A 17,149-nucleotide genomic window follows, 5' to 3' on the forward strand; every position below is an offset into this window, starting at 1 on the left:
GAAAACTGAAGCCTACTGAATAGTTTGATCATTACTGCAGTTGTGTTGTACCACAGCGACAATATAATTACTACAACAGTTTAACTCAAGTAATTATCTATAGTATGCTTCCAAACTATAGTATTTTTTCATTAAATGTAATAGCTTGTACGGTATATTCCGCCTCAATGACAGGCGAAAATATTTTAGATATAAGGATCCTGCCCAACATATGTGGTTATTTTCTAGTTATATCTCCTTATATCTCCTAAAATGTGTTATAAAATGTGGACTTTCCTTTGTTTCCCATTCAGTTGATTTACTTTTTGCCTTCCATCATAATTTTACGTGTCACCAAAACACCGTGATTTCAAACAACCTGTTTTTTAAAGATGTTCAGGAGAGAGGGCTTTTCACTGTATTATTTTTTTCAACATCACTGTTAGACAGACATTAATAACGTTTCTTGAGGAATCATAATTTTGTGAATGTACTTACTGGCTATGGGCAGTCAAGAATAGTGTGTAGTATAAAACAGTTTAATTTTTTTTGAGGAAATTATTAAATAATTGAAAATGTGTCAATTAGATTGAAGATCTAAGATCAAATCAATTCATCATTCGCTTTTTTTATATATATGTATATATATTTAAAGGTACTGTATGTATTACAAAATTTAAAACAGAACATTTTATAATCATTTAATGAGAAAACATACAAATAATAGTTACAAATAATTGAATTATAAAGAGTATAATTATTGTTGCAAAATTACAAACACAAAAAAAGACTTGCTGCTTGTTCAGACTACTAATTTAAAATGAGTCGAAAAAACCCAATTTTAAACTTTTTTTTTTTTTTTTTTTTGGGACAACTTGGTTAAATATCTGCTATGAGACTTTATGCACAACTCGACTAGATTTGTTGCAGGGGTTTTTATATGTTTGCACACCAGCATGTTATATTCTCAGACGGCATGCCTGTGTATATACTGGCAGGTCTCGATACTAGCTCTCTCATAATAAACAAAGCAGCAGCAGCGTAGCAGATCTATACCACCAAGACCAAATACATCAGCATTGTCATATACATATTCATTACCATACTAAATCCATACCAAAGAGCATAGAATCATTCTAAGCTCTTTGTCCATACTAACAGTGTTCATGACAGAAATTGTTTTGTTTTCCATTCACTTAAATTTGTAAAAAAACAATGAAGTGACTTAATCGATTTGGGTTGGGACAACATGAAGGAAATATGTGGAACCCAGCGTTTTTTTACAGTGTAGATCATTTTAATCAGTCAACTAACAAGATAAGAAAAACTCACTGCTTCTATTATTTCATTACAACATGCTATTATTATTATTTTAATTATTATTTTGAACAACAGACTTTTTATATTGACATACACTGTATACAAATGCTGAATTCCACATAATTCCTTCATGTCGTCCCAACACAAATCGATTAACTTAATTGTTTGTACAAGTGTATGTGAGTTGAACATAAAACAATTAAGTTGTCCACAAAGAAATCTTAAGAACTGGGTTATTTCAACTCATTTTACATAAGCAAGTAGAATGAGCAGTTCAAGTCTTTTTTCCCAGTGTATCATGTTCAAGCTGTTTTTGCTCAATCATTGTTATTTCTTCTTTCTTTTTTGTGACAACCCTAATAAGCATATCGCGTAACTTTTCCTGATGTACACTTTCTATATTTGTCAAACATATCTTATTAACAGTGGTCCTCTCTCTATAGTATTACGCTAAAGGAATATAGCAAGCTTAGGGTAGATCGCAGTGTTGTGTTACTTTGAGCTTGTTTGTGATAGTGTTAATCTGTAATCTCTTTAAATGCATTGAACCTGAACTCATGAGATTAGATGAACTGGGATAAACATACTGGTCACTGGGAAGAACAATGAAGGTTTGACTGCACATGCAAAATCAGTGGATGAACAGCAAGTGTGTTAGCTTATTGTATAGGATAAAGGTTTAGTATCAGATTTCATTCCACCCATATGCAGAATTCATTTGTGGGGCCTGGTATCATGTGGCACGTATTGTGAATGACAGTAGAGATGCTAAACCCTTTTTTTACACACTGGGTTTTTAAACCTTTTATTATAAAATGGCTGAATTTCTTGCTAACATTTCAATTTCTAAAAAGCATTTTAAATTTTAGATATACTTTAGTATCTTCAGTATTTAGACAGATTTGACATATATCGTGATATTATCTTCATAGTTATATCGTCATATAACTTGATTGCAACATGGATTGTTGTTGTAGGCTGAAGTTAAATAGGGGAAATACATGTTAAATTGTGGAAATAAAAACAGGTAGTTCACTCTGAAATTAAAAATTTGTGGTGAATTTTTAAACAAATCCACTTAAGTCAGTTGTTCTTTTTATTTATAGAACATTAACCTTTTTTGGGGCAACATAAAAATCTTTTTTTAAGTCAAGTTCAAATACCTTTTAAAAACTCTCTGTAATACTTCACTGTTTTCTCCATAAGGTTTTTAGTGAGTGCCCTATGAAACAAGGTAAAACAAGTTTATTATTATTATTATTATTATTATTATTATTATTATTATTATTATTATTAATATTATTTTTGCTGAAATTGTGGTTCTTAAACATAAATTGAATTCCCTGTGAAATCAAAATAATACATATATATTTAGTTGTTAGTATCAATATGTTAGTCTCGTAGACTCTAAAAGATATGGATGTAGTATCCGTGTAATCACTCATAGGTTTCTAAAGTGTGCAAATGAAGCAAATGTGGCCAACCGTCACCAATGTAATCCAGGCATAACACTTTACGAAAACATTTTAGACTACTGTTCTATAGCCTACAGCTAATCAATCGGTCGGATTCTGAAGTGCATTACAGTTATAAAGAAAATAATAAATGATTTTAAATTATCAAATTACTTAAGAATTTCAGTCACCTGGGAAATGGAGGCCACTTGAATGGTTTGTGAGCACAATTAAAGCATGCAGCATGCTATATTATCTGATAATTGTTGGAAATAATTCCAAATGGCAATTGCCTATGTAAAGGTACATAAAACAACAAAAAATATGATGTATATGCTAAGTTCAGCGGCTAATCAGCCGAAATGACGTGACTGTGAGCAGCGAGACCTAGCTGTCATTCAATTGGCCACTCCCTTAATTATGCAGACTTAATATAACAATATAAATGAAACAGATGAGTTATAAAAAAATGCACCCCCCTCACCGTTGTCATGAAGTCTAATATTAGCTATATGAACCTAAATCGTTCTTTGTACTAGGCTGTAAACACCTTTTTTTCTGCTGTAAAGTTGGGCATTTTACATTAGGTCAATAGAAATGTGCTTTATTTTGGAGCCAAGACTAGCGGAATTTCCATCAATTGCAATATTAGTTACTTCCATATTAGCTTTCTTGAGGGAAAGCGGCATGTTGCCACTTGGTTAGTCATAATAATATCTATAAGTTAGAATGCTCCAAAACAGTGATGATTCACATTGAGAAGATATAAACATCCAAAGCTTGCAGTTTGTCACATTCGCCTAAATGGATAAACTTTTTTTCAGCATCACCTCAAATTTCAGTTACTCATCAAATCTTCTGACCAATTCGATGCTCTCTAGTATCTGACATGTCCAGCCCCCTTGTTATTGACATATATGTTTGAGCTTAATTGTGATAGAAATGAAACAATATTGATTGAACTGCACGATATACATGTTAAAAAGGTTCCTTAAGCATGTCCGAGATTAAACAAATGACACCAACTTTCTCTTTTTCTCCTCAGGATGGGAGCCAGTCAGAAGGGCAGAGCAAGACCAAGCAGGAGAGCGCCTGGCTTTTCAGACTTTGGTATACTTTTGACCACAAGTATCCTTTTAGCATGCCATTCACAACAACACACACTTACAAGCTTTTGTGTGGTCTTGTCATTAACAACTCAAGCACGGTTGAGCATTACTTCTTGCTTTCACCATTCTCTTTTCTGCTCCTTCCATGAGCCTAGCCAGTGAGATTACTTCAGCTCCATGCAAATGACTATTAAAAAAAATTCCTCCCACACCACAGACAATGACAAAAGAGAGACGGGTAGATGAAGCTCACTAAAGCGCATCGGGATGAATGTAAATGCAGAGTAAGACGGTTGAAGTTTCTCAGATTTTTTTTAAGATGGCTGTTTTGATCTACTCAGGAGTTCCTCTGGGGCCTAAACTGAGCCTCCAAAGCCCCAAACTGAGAGATTTCATCCTTCTCACGCAACTCCTACATAAAAAAACACACAGTCTTAGCTTTGCACCTCAAGATGAGCCCCTGCAAATGTCATTCCACACATTCTTTCTACAGAAAGCCAAATGAAACGACTGCAAAAGGTCTCGAATGAAGCAGTCGATAAATTTCCAGTTCTCCTCAGGTCTCGTTCACTGCCATTATTAAATGCTGAGTGGTTTACTGTAGCTGTATCTTTTCAGTGAGACTGACGTGGGTGGTAAGAGGAGCAGAATAGCAAGGAGAGGTGTTTTATTTAGCTCCGGGCTGCTAGAAATAAAGCTCAAAGGTGAAAGTAGCACACACACACATTTTCATAGGCACTTCTCCATCCACTTCCTGCACAGCTGTGGCCAGCAGCTCCACATGTGGTGACTCACAGGTCCACAGAGCTAATGTCAGATGTTTATTAGGAGTCTTAACTTGTTTTTTTTTCTGTCCACCCACAACCATGCATTTGAGCTCACAAGTGTTTTGTCGTATACACTGCAGCCCACCAAACAACATTCAATTTCTATTTCACAGGCCTCTCTGAAGTAAAAATTGTATGTGTGCGCTTTTCAAAAGGGCAGTGCTATCGGATTGGCTAACAGCTTGTTTTATTTCTCTGTGGATAGCAAACCACACTTTTGGACTTCCTACAGTGTTATTTTTCAGTCTACACCTCTCTAACTCTGTAGGGGACATCCATTTCAAGCCCCCTCAAAATATTATACACTTCCAAATCCATCATGGGCTGTTCTTGGTTCGAAGCCATCCACACTTTACTGCCGCCTCCTCTATTTTTATCCCCCGTCTGTCAAATATTAGAAACTCGGTATTCCTGCCAAATGGGTACTCGCTGTCCTGTTTGGATCTCTGTGCTATGGACTCTATGAACTATTTAGGGGGATGACGATCTGTTTACTCCATGATTATGATACTGAGTCTCGATTGTATTTGTTTTGAAATGAATGCTGCGGCTGTGCTTAATTTAGATGATTCCATTCATAAGCAGTGCTATTTTTAAATGGTTTGAATTTGTCAGGTGTTTTGAAATGTTTGACTCGGATGAATGTCGGAAGGAAAAAGTCTTGCAGTCATTTTGTTTTTATGGCTGGTATAAATTAACCTAAATACATTTTCGCCATTTAACCACCCATGTGAGTTTGAAAACCAATGTTCCGCTTTTGAACTGAAAAATTGTTCAAAGCTACTCTTTTTGTACAGTGAAATTTTATAGAAATTAAAATTAGTCATATGGGAACTTTATAGACTTCATAAAATGGACTTTATTTTTGATTTAGTTCTGTTATGAACTTAAATAGATAATGTGGTAATGCAGTAGGAACTGTAGATAATTGCAGCTCAGAAAAAAATGAAACTTTGCAGTAAAGGTGAATTGGATTGGCTAAAATTGACAGTAGTGTATGAGTGTATGTGTGTGTGTGTGTGTGTGTGCGTCTGTGTGTGTGTGTATGGATGTTTCCCAGTGATGGGTTGCAGCTGAAAGGTCATCCGCTGCGTAAAACATATGCTGGATAAGTTGGTGATTCATTCCGCTGTGGCAACCCCAGATTAATAAAGGGACTAAGCCGAAAAAAAAATGGATGAATGAATAATAATAGATATTGAAGTCTTATGAAACTGGTGTCAAACTGAGTTCCTGGAGGGCCGCTGCTCTGCAGAGATTAGCCCCAACTATAATTAAACACACCTGATCAAACTAATCAAGTTCTTTAGGCTAGTTTAAAACCTACAGGTTTAGCCGTGGTCACACTGCATTTTCGCCCGATAGACTTATACGCACACGAATACAACAAACCGGACACGCAAGATTGTACGACAAGTTTTGCAGTTTGCTGCATTCCAAAGTTCAAGCTTGGTGAACTCTGACCTGTGAAATCGCATCACGTGACTGCATGAGACCAATCGAAGATCAGAACACGATCTCTCTGGACAAAAGTTTAAAATATGGACCAATCACTCTTTTTTTAATATCGAATAATCTTGTTTAATCCCGCCCCTTTTTGCAGTGCTGTAAGACAGAATTTGGCATGCTAAAACTCTAGTGTGAACGCAGCATAAGTGTGTTGAAACAGGACTGTGACCGTCTAGGAACTGAGTTTGACACTACTGTCTTATGAGATGACTGTTAACATGACTGTAGATTAAAGGTTATAATGTTGTAAATAATGTTCGGTTTCTTGCACAGACCAATTATTTTGCCTTGTAGTACTTTAGTGTATGAAGTTTGTTGTGCCAAAATTGTGTTTGTATATTTTTGACTTTCACAGTGCTGGCAATTGACTTCACATTAATGATTTGTCAATGAACCTAAAAACAAAAAAAAAACAGTTGTTTATAGATCTACTAAAAATATTGGCTGTATCTGAAATTGCATACTTTCATACTACAAAGTATGCTAAAAACAGTAGTCGAGTAGTATGTTCGAACTCACATAGTTCGAAAATCAGTACGAGAGAAGTATCTGAATGACCTACTACTTTCGGCAAGATTCTGTAGTGTGCATCCCCTGCACGCTACGCTATCCTATGATGCCTTAACGAGAGATATCATGAATGAAAATGATGTGATGCAGTTAACACGGGTAGATCACGGCAACATTACAAAATGGTGGATGTAGTACATCCGAGTTCCAATCATACTACTCACATTTATACAGTATAGAACATATGTTTCTATGGCTGAGTAGTTAGTTTAAATTCAAATGCAGCACCTACTGAGTAGCAGGCGATTTCGGACGCAGCCAATGCCACCTGTATTTTGGATCAGTTCTTCATTTTTGGGAGTAGTGTCTCTTCAACATGGATCACAAATATGCAGATCTTTAGCTTTTGACATCACAACCACTGACAGGATGAGCTCACTAAAGAAAACCAGGCTATAAAGTTATCATATTTTTAATGTTATGGTTCAGCTTGTTTTTTTTTTTTCATATAGAGCAGTTTAACAAAGAAGGGACATGGCTATTTCTGTACAGAGACACATTGGCACTTCAGCCAGTCTTTTTTCCCTTAACCTGAGTACAGTTACCTGAAGCCTATCCTGACCCATAGCGGACCCCCTCTGACCTCCACCCTGCCCGCCTGCTGCGGCCCATTGGCTCGATGTCTGACCAGCCCTCAAGCATATGAGGTAATAATAACACACGATTATTAAATCTGTCTGTCTGCTAGATATATAGATATGTTTATGTGTGCATGTGTATTATGTGTGTATATTTTACAGATAGATGGATGAATGAATGGATGGATGAATAGACAGACAGACATTATTTTTTATAAAACAAAAAAAAAAGAAGAAACTTTTTTATATAAATTTATTTTATAATGTAGTTTAAACCCATGATAAAAGGCACATTTTCAACATTCATTACTGCATTGGTACTCTGTCACATGATCTGTCGTTCTAATACGCAGATTTGGCACCAAATTATTAAATGGAAATAAAATAATTCATTTAAAATAATTAATAATAATTTTATGTTTTTATTTAATTTATTTATTACAATATTTCTAACCCAAAACACTTGAATTTTACTGTGCAGTTTCAACAAAATGACAAAGCAGAAAAATCTGTTTGCAGCATTGAAAATAATTAAAATTCTTTTAACAAAATCAACATGGAATAATGTCTGAAGGTTTGTGTGCATTGAAGCCTTTAATAGGGTATATGTACAGCTAATGTTTCTTCCCATATCTATAAACATTCGGTGAACGGTTAATGTGACTTTTTTCAGTTTTATATGGTTCCTTTAAAAGCATTGATGTTGTAATGTAATTAAAATATAATAAATTAAATAGATGTCGGCATTCATTTAGTTGTTTAAGCGTAAAATTAGATAAAAAGCATGTGCTCGTCAGGATCAATACGCTAGCGCAGAAATTCCATTGAATATACTGGGGTAAAATAAATGCTCATATTTTAAAGACATGATGCTGAAAAATGTAATTTAATGCAGTGCTTCTTGCACATTCTGAAACCCACTTTATATCGTATATCAATCAAGCAGTGAAGATCATTATTTTAAAAAAAAAAACTGACCTTATTTTTTAAGAAAACAGACCTTAAACGCAGCAATTTTTTAACCGTATACAGTCCACCGAAAGCACTTGACCCAGGTTACTGGAAAAGTCCCTCTGCATACTTCTGCATATACCCTATTATGAGTTATGGCTACTGAAAGTTCTGTTTCTGTCATTATAGAAATATGTAGCATTTTATAGTATAAAAGGTGTATATACTATAAACTATATAATTTTACAAGTATATAAAACCCCTAATTAAAATAAAACCTTTAATATACACCATTAATTAAAGCAAACACTATATATTCATTTACAAAGTAGTTATTCAACATTATTTGATCAGTTTTGGAATAAAACCAATGATATTCTCCAAATGTCCACTCTCTGCCAGTTAGACTGGTCATTACTTCAAACCCCACTTTGCCATGTATCCAAGGAAGTAGCTTTTCTGAGTTCCTCAGCAGCACACTTTGGTTTCCATAGCTTGCTTTCTGGTGTTGCTGCTTGTTTTCGAGCTCCTGCTTGAAAAGAAAAGAGAGAATGACAGACAAAAGCACAAAAGCACTGGGCCTTTTTAGACTGGACACAAACCCGAAGGAAGACGCATTCAGTGTGTGCCCGGTCACAAAAGAGCCTTTCATGATGCCACTCCGATGATGGCGAGCCCGAGAGGCGTTCCAATATCTCAAGCATGGAGAACACAGTTATTCACAGTGGTCACAGGCTCATTCAGTCACTCCAAATTCCCCTATTCATCACAGAGCTCATACTGTAGCTCCGGCTGCTTGGCTGAGCTCACCGACGTCTTATAGTCTTACATTGTGCTGTCGGGTCACAATGAGCTAAATGTCCTGCAGAACTGCTTGATCGCCCACCACTCTCCCACGTAACACAGTTATGCCCCTCATAGCCGCCCGTGTAGGATGAAAACCACTAAAGAGTTGTCTGTTTTTTATGAGTCATGATGTTTGCGACATGTGCAACTGGGTCAATACATCTAAAAACCACAGTGTGTCTGTTGGTGTACATTTCAGTTCTTATCTGATCTCAATTGTTTTCTCTAGGTCACGGATATCTTAAGAATTATTGTCTCTTTTACTTTTAACTTAAATTGTGTTGCTGTTTATTCTTTAGTTTTCACTCTGACTCTGTCTCTGTTCTGCTGTCTAGGTTAAAAGCAAAGCTACCGTTTCTATTTTCACTTCCTACGTCTTGTTCAATGTTTCTTTTTGTCTAAGTGTATTCCTCATTCTTTTGATTCACTAATCTTTCTATTTGATTCTGGTTCACAGGTTGTGTTTTAAGTCAATGTTAGGCATTTTATCATTCAAATGTATTCTCTGGTAAACGTGTCTTGTGTTCCTTTATCACTCAAGGTCTCTTTGTTTTCTGAATAATTCTCTAAAGGAGGCAAAGTGTGGGAAAGTGTGCAGTTAGATGGTTATTTTTGCAGAATATGCTACAAATGGTTCTAGCTTTCTATTTTGATTGGACATACCCTCTTTTTTGCTTAGATTTGGCTTATTATGTAAGGTTTCCATGGGTCGTTGAATATCTGGATTATTTTTTGTTTGAATATATTTTAAAAACTTTCCAAAGATATCAATTCACAAACCCTATAACCCGTACTTAGAATAGAACAAAGCATAGCTGTCAATTACTTCAGTCTAAAATTACAAGTATGTGGAGAATCATAGCAATGTTAATAATGAAAATAACAAAATAATACAACCCCCTCCCTTCTAATCTTCTCTTTGATTTTTGGTTCAGGGGTTGTGTTTTAAGTCAGTGTTAGGCATTTTATTATTGAAATGAATTCTGGGTTTTGTGTTAAACTTGTCTTCTTTTCCTTTATCACTGAAGGTCTCTTTGTTTTGAAGAATTTTTCTCTGAAGGACAGTGGTTACTTTATGGAGGCAAAGTGTGCAGGTAGCTGGTCATTGTTGCAGAATATGCTACATTTGGCTCTAGTTCTCTCATTTGATAGGACAAACACTATTTTTTGTTTAGATCTGGCTTATTATGCAATGTTTCCGTGGGTCATTGAGTATCTAGATTATCTTTTTTTTTTTTTTATATAGTTTTTATTAATTTCCAAATATATTAATTCACAGACCCTATAACCTGTACCTAGTATAGAACAAGACATAGCGATCAGTTACTTCAGTCTAAAATTACAAGTATTTGGAGAATCATAGCAATCTTAATAATGATAATAACAATTAAATACAGCCCCCTCCCTTCTAATTTTCTCTTTGATTCTGGTTCACAGGTTGTGTTTCAAGTCAGCGTTAGGCATTTTATTATTAAAATGAATTAGTGTTTTGTGTTAAACTTGTCTTCTGTTCTTTTATCACTGAAGGTCTGTTTGTTTTGAAGAATAGTTCTCTTAAAGACAGTGGTTACTTTATGGAGGCAAAGTGTGCAGGTAGCTGGTTATTGTTACATAATATGCTTCATTTTGCTCTAGTTTTCTCTTGTGATTGGGCATACACTCTTTTCTGGTTTAGATCTGGCATATTATACAAGGTTTCCATGAGTCACTGAATATCTGGATAAATATTTTTGTTTGAATATTTTTTTTTCGTAATTTCCAAATATATCAATTCACAAACCTTAAAACCGCACCTAGAATAGAACAAAACATATCGGTCAATTACTTTTAATTACTCGGTCTAAAATTACCAGTATTTGGAGAATCATAGCAATGCTCATAATGATAATAACAAAAAATATTGTATATACATATATACCTGTAGGCTATTACTTAATATGGTCAACATAATCAATAAAGGGATGCCATATTTTATAGAATTGTTCACCTGATCCTTTTAAAGAGTATTTATTTTTTTCAAGGTAAAGACAAGACATCATCTCTCTGGTCCATTGAATAAAGGTGGGTGGAAGGGAATCTTCCCATTTTCTTTCACAGAATTGTGGTAATAAAGAAGAGAAGGCAAGAATCTTACACTTTGACACAGATAAACACGAGTCTTCTGGAGTGATTCCAAATTATTCCACAAGTGGTTCCGGCTCTGATCCTTATTGAAGCACAACAGAAATAGTATAAAATATTGATCTCCAAAAATTTTCTAATTTAGGGCAAATCCAGAAGGTGTGCATTAAGGTACCCTCAGCAACCTGGCATCTATTATACAAAGAACTGACACCAGGAAACATTTGAGCTAATTTAACTTTAGATATATGAGCTCTGTATACTATTTTAACCTGAAGAAGAGAACGTCGTGCACAAATGGATGATGAGTGAACCTGACTGAGAACACCATTCCACATAGCATCTGAGAGTGGACTGCCAAAGTCCTCTTCCCAGGCTTTCTAAATCTTATCTAGGGGAGATATCTGATTTATCATCAAAATAGAAATAGTAGAAATGGAGGAATATTATTTTTTATCCTTATTTTTTAGACATTTTCAACTTTTATTAATAGGACAGTGTAGACAATGGACAGAAATTGACTTTTGTATTTAGCAAAGTGTAATCTTTCTGCACAGTGTTTGTGTGCTGTTTTTGTGCTGTTTCATATGGCTTGTCTTGTCTATTTTTATGGTTGGATTATTTTTCAGTGCCATTTTATTTAATTTCTCACTTGTTAACCAGCAATCAAACGTGGTTTGCTGGCTCTTAAAATACTATCTGTAGTTGTTTTTTTCTGTTCACCATAGGTCATGGATATTCAGCTTTTTGGTCAATGAAAGTCAGGGAATTTGACGTGTGGCTTGGAGAGATGGACTCTTATTATGGACTATGTTTTTAGTGGGGCAGCAAAAAACAAGCCATAGTGTGCCTAATATGCATGTCATTAGCTGTGGGTTCTTGTAAAATATTTAAAAGTTATCTGCACTAACAAATGGCTTTAAAATCCATCTTTGGTTATCCAGGTGGCACATTTATACAATCCAGAGATAAATACAATAGTCGGCATTTGAAGTGGATCAAAAATTGATCCAAATTGTCATCAAAGATAAGAATGGGTAATTGGTTTCAGGACAACTTTTGATCCATTTGTCTTAAAATGGCTTGAAGGTGATGCTAAACAACACATTTACCAAATATCTTAAAATGGCTTGAATACATCTCTAAACACATTTACCTCATCTGTGGTATCTGAAGAATATGCTGGTTAGTCTGTGTTTATTCAGTCACAGTTTTACCTGATCCAAGACATAAACACTAGTGTATGCTTGAAGAGCAAGTGGCCATCTTCAATATATCTATATGGTCTTATATATGTAATATATAGTGCTCAGCAAAATTGAGTACAGCACATTTTGAAAATGAATATTTGTATCTATTTATCAGAAAATATAGGCAATGTATGTTGGTGCATTTAAACAAAATATATTTATTAAACAGATATTTTTATTCAAATAATATTTTAGTCGCCAAAAATATTTAGAAATTGAAAGATAATACAGCTAAATTTTAACAAAATATTGCAAACAAATTACAGCCTACAAAATTTTAACTACATGATTTTGCTTCTTGATTTTTCCCCCTCTTTTTTAATTGTGTATTTAATATTTTTATATAACATAAATTTGGGTGTACTAGTTTTTGGAGCATTATCGTAAGTTATTTTGTCAGATAAGCTCCAGATTTGCGTTCAGTACTACAGGACTACTCTAATGTATATGCACAAACATAATATTGTATAGCTTTCTATTAATGAAATATGAATTTAAATATAGATTTGTAAGGGGTATACTTATAAATACTGCACACTATATGTCTTTTACACTGACAGTGACACAATAAAATGAAGTAAATCTCTGACAAACTGTACTTTCACACCAGACTATTTTCACCTTACATGGTGATGACCATGACAATGCCTTTTTGGGCAGTCTGCCCACTATGACACTCATACTGATCGTGACATTTGCCCCTCTTGTGTTTGTATTTTGTCACTTTTTTCCATTTGGCTTTTTTCCACTCTACAAATTGCAACCGTAAATTGAGACACGTTTTCTGCTACACCAAAAACACAAACTGAATCCCATTTGCTCTTGAATTCCTAGACACAACATTTTTGTTGTTGAAGCTTTTTGTAGTTGCTGTGACTTTATTCAGAACATTCTCTGATCTGAATCAGCAAATCTCACCGCAATTCATCAGGGTTTACACAATTTAACTAGTAGGCAACTCATTTCGTCACCAGGGAAAATAAATCATACATTTTTCTTTGCTTAATAGTGTAGTGATTGATCATTCCTGGTGTGAACGGCTCCATAAAGATTTACTGTTTTGATTCAAGAGCATTATCACCTTGTACATTCACACCATTTGGTAGCGCTTAGTGTGAAGGGCCATTTACGCAAACGCTTACGATTGACCATCGTGTTAAAGAAATCAACATCTATTTTGTAGGATTGGCTGCGTATAGCTCAACATCACAAACACAGTAAGCAGAAACCTTTGATTCTAAAACACAAACACAAGTGCACAATGAAGCATTTACCAGCGATTTTTGCCAGCATCCTAATATTACAGCCTTAACTGAGGGTGCTTGGCATCTCTACACCCACTGGCTGTCAAAGTACTAGTAATTGATATTATTAAGCTTTGGCTTGGCTACATTATCAAACAGCTAATTATGTGTTGTTAATGATAAATAAACCCTTTTCCAATTTGAACCTCACACATTTATAGCTAAACTAAAAATAATTAGCCCACCTTCACATCCAGCCACTGTTTACTGATGTCATTTGAATCTCATTTAAAGTTTTTCCATATTTGACCCAGCATTGGGTTTCAACAGTTCAGCACTTTTTAGAGCGTCCTACTAAAAACCTACATCCTTCAGTAGAAATGCATTGCAAAGTGTAATGTGATGTAATGTTTACCATGCCAGGAAATGGGGGAGGACTTAAACCACATTTTTACGCTTTCTTTTGTATACTGCTGTTTTAAGGAGAAATGCTTGTAGCATTGGTGTTGACTGATGAATTTGCACATGTTAGTGACATCGAAAATGTGATTTACAGGTTCTTAAAAAAAGAAGTTTGATTTTTCTCTAATGACTTATTTATATTTTTGTCTTGCCACCTTTTGAAAGTGTTCAATCACAGATGAAGAAACATAGTCTCTTTTTTCAAGAAACTACTGTCTATACCAGGCGTGTCCAAACTTTTTCTTATAATGGGCCAAAAACCAAACCGGATTGAGACTAGTGGGCCGAAGTCAGTGATGTAAAGTAACTAATTACAAATACTCACTACTGTAATTGAGGGGTTTTTCTCAGATATTGTAATTTACTAAGTAGTTTTAAAATTATTTTACTCTCTTTTGAGTACATTTTTAGTGCAGTATGTGTACTTTTACTCCATTTCTTCAACATGCAGTCACTACTTTATTATTTTTTGTCTATAGGGATTCAAAAAATCAGTCCTGTGATTCAATCAAATCGTACATGGAGATAAATCACATCATAATGAACTACCTTAAGGCATGGGTGATTTATAATTGCAGCAAGCTGTTTGGAAGCATTAAAAATGTCCAAAAGAAGATTTCCGAAACCTTTACACGCATTGACTTAGTGACTGTTTAGATGCATGTTACTAATGAGAAGATGACAGATGTTTACTGTTTGATGACTAAAATGGCCTTAAACAACCAGCAGGCATGAGATGTCAACATATTTTCACTGACGTTGTACCCCAATGTTGTGTGGATGTTCCATTTTGTTTCGAAATGAAAATCGTGTTGACGTCAGAACTCAATGTCAGGTCGACGTCAGTGTCCAACCTAAATTCTACATCTAATGATGTTACAGCTTGACATTGTGTGGACGTTACCACTATGAAGTCTATCAGACATTGGATTTTGGTTGCCATACCTGAAAAATAAATATTTGACCTCAATATGACGTTAATTTTGAATGTTGGCTCATTGTTGAATTTTGGTCACTTTCTAACGCAATCTAAAATCAACCAAATATCAAAGTCAGTTGAAGTTGTTACTTGGACGTCAAAATATTGTTGTCCTTAGACACTGGCTAGACATTAAATTTTGGTCACCAGACGTCATGACCTAAATCTAACCTAATATTAATGCCTTATGATGTTGTGTGCCTGCTAGGCAATAACAAGATGCACTACAGAATGTTACGTTTACACACATCCACAAATTACATGTAAATGCATCAGCTTTTTACAGCGTAGTACTCTCTACTCAATATTCTTGAGAACTCGTGAAAGGTCTACTTTTTACTCATACTTTCATTAATATTTACAACACTATTATTACCATATTCACTTGCACTTAAGTATGATTATTCAGTAATCTTTCCACCACTGTCCAAAGGTAAATATAGCTGCCATGGGTACTTCCTAATTTATTTAATAGTATTTAAAAATAGCTTGAAAACATTGCTTTGTATTAACTAATACAGTATTTTTTTTACATTTTATAATGAACTTACAGTAAAAAGATCTAATTTATAACAGAACAGAGTTATACTAGTCAAGCTACACCTGATTTTGCCTTGATTTACTCGCAGATGTCTTCTACATTGTCCTCTGTCTGTCAAGTGACATTTATATTTTTACAAAGTATTCATTTACGTATTTGCAATTAACATTTAAATCAAACAATTAACTTTAGTTGGATTTTTGTAGCTCAGCAATGAAACAAACAAACTAAAAAGGTTATTTTAAACTAGAAATGAAAATCTCTGTTAAAAGCATTCGCCCCAATCCTGCCCTTCATTCATACTCCTTTCTCAGATGGTATGGTGGGCCAAATCAAAGGTTACAATGGGCCATCTTTGGCCTACAGGCTCTAGTTTGGGCATTTCTGGTCTATACTGTCTGTATATTAAAAATATGTTCTGAGAAAGCCACTATTGACCTATCAAAATGAAGCATTGCTGTGATAGGAAGGGCTCTCCTCATGCCTTGAGCCTAGGTCTAGAACCTAGAGTCTTCGAGCACTTAAACAGGTGATCTTTACAGTCTAAATCACACCACCTCCAACCGTTAACATGGAGCAGGCATTATTTAGATCCTTCTCAAAGGATTTAACAGCAGCTATATGTGAATATATCTGTTATGTAACCGAGTTTAGTTGGTTTGATCTGTTAGCGCACAGTGTAATCTCCTGGTGTAATTGTTGTGCTTCAGTGACAACCGCCTTCGGTAGCACCCAGTGACTCTCTGAAGCCCCATTAAACCAGCCTTCTGTGAATAGCAAGTCTTTAAACTGCGGGTGGTTGTTTCACTGTTACATATGTCTTGTGTTTGAATCTGCTTTCTGCGGTCCTTGTTGATGCAGTTTTCAAGTGCGTTTGAAAAGCTCCTACATCTGTAGTCTGAAAAACAAAACGCAGGATGTTTCATAATCATAAAGTATTCTATTATGGGGGCTGTTGAATGTTTGATTCTGATTGGCTGATGAACGTGTACAATTTTTCAAATGAAAGTGTACAGTTAGTTTTCATTATAACTTGACGTATGATTTGAGGTATTTTAAACAAGTCAACATAAGCAAAATAACCAAAACCTGCAAACAACCATAGTAAGAATGAAATAGACTAAATAACTGGAATAAAAATGACATTCTCTTATCATCTATGGAAAGCATACCTTCTTTCTCCTGCTTTTTTCACAGTACAAACACAGATACATTCACAGGAATGTGTTGACAGCATAGCGCTGTGACTTTATAAACATGCACAACTTTCAACATTATCAGTAAAATAGTTGAACAACCAAAAATATGTGACTTTGGTAGCGAGGCAGCATTATTGCTGTTCTTGTAGCTGTTAAACATCATTTTACAGATAGAAAAGATGTGGTTGCTAAAATCTAACGCTCAGATGC

General features: G+C 34.9%; 1 protein-coding gene across 4 annotated transcripts in view; it reads left to right on the forward strand.

The window, feature by feature from the left end:
* slc9a7 (solute carrier family 9 member 7) overlaps positions 1-17,149 on the forward strand; it is a 71,259-nt gene that overhangs the window by 50,186 nt on the left and 3,924 nt on the right. For all 4 annotated transcript variants that reach the window (NM_001030077.2, XM_073953007.1, XM_073953008.1 and 1 more), the window contains 2 exons: positions 3,799-3,881; positions 7,310-7,415. In NM_001030077.2, the coding sequence (NP_001025248.2) occupies positions 3,799-3,881; positions 7,310-7,415 (189 nt within the window). The remainder of the gene's footprint in view (positions 1-3,798; positions 3,882-7,309; positions 7,416-17,149) is intronic.

Source organism: Danio rerio, chromosome 6 (genome assembly GCF_049306965.1).
Source record: "Danio rerio strain Tuebingen ecotype United States chromosome 6, GRCz12tu, whole genome shotgun sequence".
Classification (NCBI taxonomy): domain Eukaryota; kingdom Metazoa; phylum Chordata; class Actinopteri; order Cypriniformes; family Danionidae; genus Danio; species Danio rerio.